Raw genomic sequence first — 7,605 nt, forward strand, 5'->3', positions numbered from 1 at the left:
ATGGGCTCTAAATTTTCTTCCTGGAATCTCGAAGTATCGACATGTGCCAACCTTGTCTGGAGCCGCAGAGGGTTCACCTTTTCTCAATCTTGTCTCGTCCTAGACGAGGTAGCCCACCTCTTGCACTATTTCAGTCTGCCTGCTTGCCCGAGCATGAGCAACCGCCTCCCTTGCAGCAGGAGGTGGCATTGCGTTGCCCAGCTCCTGCCCGCTCGGACTACAAGGCGGCCCCTCCTCTGCCTGAGACTTGTCATAACCCGACCTCCCTGCTGCTGCTACACTCGTCCTCGTGAATTGCTCGGGCCAAGGCACCGCGCTGCCGGACCTCCTACCTAGCGGAGTATATTACATCACATCAACCACATTAGAGCACATCAACCATATTAGAGCACATCAACCACATTAGAGCACATCAACCACATTAGAGCACATCAACCATATTAGAGCACATCAACCACATTACACCACATCAACCACATTAGAGCACATCAACCACATTACACCACATCAACCACATCAAGCACATTAGAGCACATCAACCACATTACACCACATCAACCACATTAGAGCACATCAACCACATTACACCACATCAACCACATTACACGCACATCAACCACATTAGAGCACATCAACCACATTACACCACATCAACCACATTAGAGCACATCAACCACATTAGAGCACATCAACCATATTAGAGCACATCAACCACATTAGAGCGACATCAACCACATTAGAGCACATCAACCATATTAGAGCACATCAACCACATTAGAGCACATCAACCACATTAGAGCACATCAACCACATTACACCACATCAACCACATTACACCACATCAACCACATTACACCACATCGACCACATTAGAGCACATCAACCATATTAGAGCACATCAACCATATTACACCACATCGACCACATTAGAGCACATCAACCACATTAGAGCACATCAACCATATTAGAGCACATCAACCACATTAGAGCACATCAACCATATAAGAGCACATCAACCATATAAGAGCACATCAACCATATAAGAGCACATCAACCATATTAGAGCACATCAACCATATTAGAGCACATCAACCACATTAGAGCACATCAACCACATTAGAGCACATCAACCATATAAGAGCACATCAACCATATAAGAGCACATCAACCATATAAGAGCACATCAACCATATTAGAGCACATCAACCATATAAGAGCACATCAACCATATAAGAGCACATCAACCATATTAGAGCACATCAACCATATTAGAGCACATCAACCACATTAGAGCACATGAAGGAGATGAGGAGGGTCGCTCGCCCGCTCTCCCCGAACCTTGTCTGTCGTTGAAGATCTGTATGGTTTGAAACGTCGACCGATCGGAGGGAACAAGTTGCATGTGAGGCTGCCACGGCTGCATCTGGATGGTAGAGTAGAAGTCGTTGGTGTGCCGCTGGCTCGCGCTCATGGTCTTGTAGACGGTGTTGCTGCTTCGGGTCGCGTCAGGCTCGGCAGAAGAAGAGGAGATCGACCTGGTCTCTTGGGGGCTCTGAAACAAGTTTGGCTGGTACTGGCATGCTAGTCAGTCTGCGGTACAAGAGCTCTCTTCTCCTACCGACATGTACTGCGTCCCTGCCTGCGTGTACATGGGCATGTAGCTGGCGCTGCGGGAGGCTGTGAGCGAAGGGGAGGAGGGGAGGAGGGGACCTGAGGTAGTAGGGGTGGGCATACGGCGAAGGCTGAGAGGTCATCATGTTGGGGTTGAGAGCGACCTGAGACCTGAGGGAGAAGCGATCGGGTCAGCAGAGAAGCGAAACAGCACAAGAGGACCAGGGGCTGAAGGGCGACGCCTGATACGCCATGGGATTCATCTGGACGGCAAGTTAGGGAGCCAAGGAGGAACAGAGAGCGGAGAGCAAAAGAAAATCAGAGATACAAGCGCTCTATGAGGTCAGTGAAGGAGATGTGGAGATACAAGCGCTCTATGACGTTAGTGTTGCATGCGCCATGCGGTGATTGGAAGCCTCATGCATGGAGAGCTCCATACATGAGATAAGACAAGGACGATGACAGAAGTTGAAGATAAGGACGGGGAAGGGAAGGGAAGCAAGGGGAGGCGGAGGGGGGGGAAGGCGAAGAGGAGCGAGGGAGGGAGGCGAGGGAGGGAGGGAAGCGATTAGGTCCAACGAACGGTAATTAGATTCTATTAGACTGAAATGGAGGGCGGGAAACATGTCGCAGAAGAATGAGGATGGTACGGCCCTACTCGCCTCCCTTGCCCCTCCTCTTCCACACCCTCCTCAAGCTTGTCTACCAGCACCCGAACTCACCCTCTTCTTCCTTACTTGCTCGTCCTCCCAGTCCTCCTGATCTCACGCTCATTCCTCTGCTGCTTTTCCTCGTCTTCCTCCTGCCCTCAACCTCTTCAAGTGTAGAGAGTAGGAAGAAAAGCCATGAGGAGAAGAGCGACGAATAATGAGAGGAGGAGAGCGAAAGGAGAATGTTGAGTGAGGAAAGACGTGAGGAGGGGCTTCTGAATGATACGACAGGAAAGAAAGAATTCCTCAAAGAGGATGTTTGACAGCAGGAACAGATCTTCGTCTTTGACAGCAGGAACAGATCTTCGTCTTTGACAGCAGGAACAGATCTTCGTCTTTGACAGCAGGAACAGATCTTCGTCTTTGACAGCAGGAACAGATCTTCGTCTTTGACAGCAGGAACAGATCTTCGTCTTTGACAGCAGGAACAGAGCTTCGTCTTTGACAGCAGGAACAGATCTTCGTCTTTGACAGCAGGAACAGATCTTCGTCTTTGACAGCAGGAACAGATCTTCGTCTTTGACAGCAGGAACAGATCTTCGTCTTTGACAGCAGGAACAGAGCTTCGTCTTTGACAGCAGGAACAGAGCTTCGTCTTTGACAGCAGGAACAGATCTTCGTCTTTGACAGCAGGAACAGATCTTCGTCTTTGACAGCAGGAACAGATCTTCGTCTTTGACAGCAGGAACAGATCTTCGTCTTTGACAGCAGGAACAGATCTTCGTCTTTGACAGCAGGAACAGATCTTCGTCATGTATTTCTGTCCCTGTTCATGTCACCTTCCTGAGCTTTGAGTGATATTGCCGTCTCAAGATTGAGTTTTAAAGACGTTTATCCCATGGATTCAAGACGTTGTCTATTGTCTCTTACGTTTGAAGAAATCTTTCTCGTGTGTCTTTTGTGCATACAACATGTGTGTGTGACTGCTAAAGTCTGTTCTGCCAACATGAACCCTCCTACCCGTTTTGAGGGTCAAAACTTCAGTCGCTCTCATCTCGCAACTCTCACGCTGATTCAAGCACTGCCTGTGCCTGAGTGCTTGGACGGCTGCAGCAACTGAAGTTGAGATGGCAGTCATTCGTGACTTCAATTCGGTCTCGCCCCATTCAAGTAGTCAGATATGCATGACGAGAGTCGATACTCCTCTCCTCACAATCAACTCACAGCTTTGACGCTGCTCTTCTGTTCAAATCTGCCCTCGTCCATGTCCTGCCTCCCCTCCCCTCCCCTCCCCTCCCTCCCCTCCCTCCCCTCCCCTCCCCTCCCTCCCCTCCCCTCCCTCCCCTCAATCTCTTTCGCTGCTTTACGCATTTTTGACTTGATTCCGACAGTCACCCTTCGCATCTTCACCCCACCCCACCCCACCTTCAACCTTCACTTGGGGAGAAAGTTGACAAACTTCTTAGAGGGTTGGGATACTTTCTGTACTCTTCTGTATCATCCAGAGGTCAGCAAAGTTATAAGTCGAGCATTAAGATATATTGCGACATCACTGAGGTAGGCCACTGAGATGGGCGGGGGGGGATGGAGGGATACAGAAACCAGGGGTTGTGGTTTTGTCCTCAGCTTTGCGTTGCTTGCAAGACATGGGGTGGGGTGGCACTGGGTAGCGGAGGACAAAATGTCGAGCACAAGCTTGGGCAGCGCGGGAAGCGGCGGCGGCGGAAGAGGAGGAGGAGGCAGCGGCAGCGGCAGTCATGGAGGAGGAGGAGGAGGAGGGGGGAGTCACGGGGGGACGAGTGGAAGGGGGGTGAACTCTGAATCATTTGAAAAGGGACGAGTGATCCTCAAGAAGGGTTCTTTCATCGTCATCGAAGATGAAACCGAGACCAAGATCTTGGAAGAAACTGATGACGCTACAGAAAGCAACAAAAAGCCAATCAGTCGCTCCGAGGCTTTACTTTGCTGTGTTAGAGAATTCTTCGGAACCCCTGACGCTACTTACGTATCAGAAGGCACGGGCACAAGGGCTTGGCTTGCCCCCATCAGTCCATCCTCGCGCTTCACTCAGGTGGAGGGAGTGCATACCTAGACGTGTAGCCGATGTTGCTGCCTGCAGGTGTGGAACTTCGTGTCGGGTCTCCTCGTGGTACATGCCGACCTTATCAAGGGATTCGCTGACTTCCCCGAAGCTTTACACTTGCGCGGTCACGCCGCTCCTCATCGCCTTCTACTCAGAGAAAGAAGTGAGAAACCCTCCTCCTCTCGCCTCTGCTCAAACTTAACCCTGACACATCCCTCCTCTCTGTCGTTCATTCGTCCCGCCTCCCGATGCTCCTGTTTAAACGCTGAGATTTGAGGTTTGCTTATCTTAGGGATACTGTCGGCAGGCGCCAACCATCAAGTTTGATCTCTGTGATACCTTCGATCTTCTAACTGATTGTGTTTGATGCGCTCCTTGACTTGTTGCATGATTGCTTCTTCGCATCTTGACTTGCATTTGACCTCCTGTTGCAGTCGTTGATGTTTTCTTTGTGCTGGAAGTTCTGATTCACGGCCTGACCGGTGAGGAAGAGAGGAGAGAGAGAAGAGAGAAGAGGGAGGAAGAGGAGAGGGGAGAAGAGAGAAGAGGGGAGAAGAGAGAAGAGGGAGGAAGAGGAGAGGGAGTAGGGACCGGACGTGAGGCATCAGGCAGGGGCGGACGTGCATGGCGAGATAGTACACGAGCTTTCAATCTCTCTCAGAGTCTGGGCGCGGCATGAACTCGCTGTGGACTTTCTGGCGTCCGTTCCTATGGCTTGGATCGAATTCTTTGCTGTGCCGAGTGAGTAAAAGGTGGTTGGTGTGGAGGAGCAGGTGCAGGTGCAGGAGCGGTGGCAGGTGGAGCAGGAGGATGTGAAGTAGGATTAGATGTGATCAGTGGAAGCAGTGAGCAAGGAACGAGGCTGTGGAGAGCAAGGGAATCTGAATGGAACTTGTTTTCTTTCGTGTGGAGGAAGAGAAGGAGAGTGGATCTTTCTTAACGGGAACAGAGGGAAGAGGATGGATGGAAGTTGCTATGAGGATGGTAACTCGTTCTTGCAGACGTTTCTTGCGAGGAGCTTTCTAGCTCTTCGCATCGCAAAGTTTATCGTTATCTGAGGACGATGCGAATGATCCGGTTGCTTCGTCTCTTCAAAGTCCTCAAGATCTTCGACGTCCTTCGCGACATTCTCCGCGTGCGCCCTGCGATGATTCGGTTACTCAAGACCGGCTTCATCGTCTTCTATGGGGCTCACCTGGGAGGATGCTTCTTCTGGCTGATCAAGGTCTCTCTCCTTTCTCTCTTCCTCTGCCTCAGACCTGCTGCAGCTCGACAACGCTTCTCCTGACGCCCTCCAAGAGTTTCGCGATCATAACAATTTTGCAACGCCGATCTGGTCGCCATACCTGGTGAGGACGACATGTAGGAAGGAGGAGGAGAAGGAGGAGGAGAAGGGGACAGCGAGTATTAGTGTGAATGGGACATAACGGAGGAGGGGGAAGAGAAGGTGAGGGGGGGGGAGGAGGAGGAACTGACGCCATGACAGACTTCTGTCTACTTCATGATGGCAACATTGACGACTGTAGGATATGGCGACATCGGGGCTACCAACGACAATGTGAGTCTCCACTAGTGCTACTCGATCCCTTCACCTGTTATCTTCTCTTACTGGTTACATCCTTCCATCCTTTCTCGTTCTTCTCCTCCCTTTCTCTCGCCTCAACATCTCTCTACCTCAATCATTCTCACTCACTACAGGAGCGACTCTATGTCATCTTCATGATGCTCTTGGGAGCTTCCTTCTTTGCCATCTTGATCTCCAACATGTCTGGTGTGTCTCTCAATGTCCTCCTGCCCTTCTTCTCCTGTCCCGCTAACTTGTGCCTGCAGTTCTCGCAGCCAACTTGATGACGAGGTCTCCATCTGCACGTGAATGTTGAAACCTTGATTTGCTCTGTTTTTTTCTGTTGTTGGTTCTGCATGCTGCCCCCGCAGCTGCTTCGCAGCCGTTTCGTGTGCATCATGTTGTTCCTGTTGAGTTCGCTGTTCTTGTCGCTTGTGTTGGTCGGACGAGGACGATGATGAAGGAGGAGATGAGTGCGGGGCAGGGAGAAGGTTGCGCAAGAGACGATGGAGACTCTTATAGACTTCATGCGAGAGCATGGCATCTCCCGCAAGCTGGAGCATCGCGTCCAGAGCTTTTTCCACTTCAAGACTCGGTGATGGAATGGAGGAGAGGGAAGAATAATGGGGAGAAGAGGAGAGGAGAAAGAGGGAGGAAGGAGCCAGGGAGAACCTGACGTTGCTCCTTGTAGGAAAATGAAATCATCAATGGCTCTAGATGATGCCGCAAGGTCTCAACTCCTGCGAGAGCTACCGGACAACCTCGCCATGTAGAAACCATCCGCTGCTTCTCTTCCCCTCCTCCTTCTCTTCTCTTCCTCCTCCTCTTCCTCCTCTCTCTGCCCATTTTCCTGCTTCTCCTTCTCTCCTCTTCCTCACTCCTCTTGGTTTTCTTTTTGCACTGCTTCACTTCCCGCCCTTGTTGACTCTCTCTGGCTTCGCTGTCGGCAGGCAGATCAAGTTGGCCCTCAACCGCAAGATGCTCGGCTGCATCCACATCTTCGACAAGCTCAGCGACTCCTTCATGGGCCTCGCCATGAGCCGCCTGGAGGTCGCAAGAGAAGGCGCGAGAGAGAGCAATGGGGGGTAGGGGGAGGAAGGAAGTGCAAGGAGAGATGAGGAGGAGGGGAAGTAATGCGCTTGCAGTTGGTGCTGAAGCTGCCAAAAGAAGCGATCTTCAACGCAGGGGAGGAGGCAAACGAGATGTTCATCGTGGTGTCAGGTAGCGCGTGCGCGAATGCTCTTGCTCTCTAAGCGTCAGATGCGCAGGCGAAGTCGCCGAGTTGACGCCCAACTTCATCTCGACGCGGCAAGTCTTCGACACCTACCTCAAGGTGAGGGAGGAGAGACGGGAGGGGAGAGAGACAGAGAGAGACAGAGAGAGAGGAGTTGACAGGCAGTGGAAGGGGCAATTGTTTGGGGAAGTTTCCTTCGTCTATTCGTCGACAAGGTGAAATGGTGAGGGGAAGACGTGGGGGAGTGAATCTTGTCAAGGCCGATGAGCACAAGGGCGAAGGAGTTTGTGGAGCTCTACAGTCTGAGCTACATCAACCTTGACTTCCTAATGACCAAGAGCCGCCTCTTCTCCTCCAGGATTCATGCCTCTGCTGGTCTCACCCCGCTCCCTCTCTCTCTCTCTCTCTCTCTCTCTCTCTCTCTCTCTCTCTCTCTTTTTATATTTTTTTTCTTTTATGGGAA

General features: G+C 51.3%; 2 protein-coding genes across 2 annotated transcripts in view; one reads left to right on the forward strand and one right to left on the reverse strand.

Annotated features, from left to right (window-relative positions):
- Positions 1 to 1,249: 1,249 nt before the first annotated feature.
- On the reverse strand, positions 1,250 to 1,874 carry GUITHDRAFT_110818 (hypothetical protein; the record flags this gene model as incomplete). Its single annotated transcript, XM_005830016.1, has 4 exons — positions 1,250 to 1,573; positions 1,619 to 1,667; positions 1,711 to 1,782; positions 1,834 to 1,874. 4 exons carry the CDS (start codon positions 1,872 to 1,874, stop codon positions 1,250 to 1,252), a joined length of 486 nt encoding a protein of 161 aa, XP_005830073.1.
- A 2,068-nt stretch (positions 1,875 to 3,942) lies between these two features.
- Positions 3,943 to 7,605, forward strand: part of GUITHDRAFT_140682 (hypothetical protein) — a gene marked incomplete at both ends in the record, with an annotated part of 5,376 nt that continues 1,713 nt past the window's right edge. The window contains 14 exons of the mRNA XM_005830017.1: positions 3,943 to 4,332; positions 4,381 to 4,507; positions 4,779 to 4,826; positions 4,957 to 5,085; positions 5,346 to 5,569; positions 5,613 to 5,693; positions 5,831 to 5,902; positions 6,043 to 6,115; positions 6,175 to 6,199; positions 6,393 to 6,503; positions 6,859 to 6,958; positions 7,054 to 7,129; positions 7,177 to 7,241; positions 7,304 to 7,365. Coding sequence (XP_005830074.1) covers positions 3,943 to 4,332; positions 4,381 to 4,507; positions 4,779 to 4,826; positions 4,957 to 5,085; positions 5,346 to 5,569; positions 5,613 to 5,693; positions 5,831 to 5,902; positions 6,043 to 6,115; positions 6,175 to 6,199; positions 6,393 to 6,503; positions 6,859 to 6,958; positions 7,054 to 7,129; positions 7,177 to 7,241; positions 7,304 to 7,365 — 1,583 coding nt within the window. The remainder of the gene's footprint in view (positions 4,333 to 4,380; positions 4,508 to 4,778; positions 4,827 to 4,956; positions 5,086 to 5,345; positions 5,570 to 5,612; positions 5,694 to 5,830; positions 5,903 to 6,042; positions 6,116 to 6,174; positions 6,200 to 6,392; positions 6,504 to 6,858; positions 6,959 to 7,053; positions 7,130 to 7,176; positions 7,242 to 7,303; positions 7,366 to 7,605) is intronic.

Source organism: Guillardia theta, assembly GCF_000315625.1.
Source record: "Guillardia theta CCMP2712 unplaced genomic scaffold GUITHscaffold_48, whole genome shotgun sequence".
NCBI lineage: Eukaryota > Cryptophyceae > Pyrenomonadales > Geminigeraceae > Guillardia > Guillardia theta.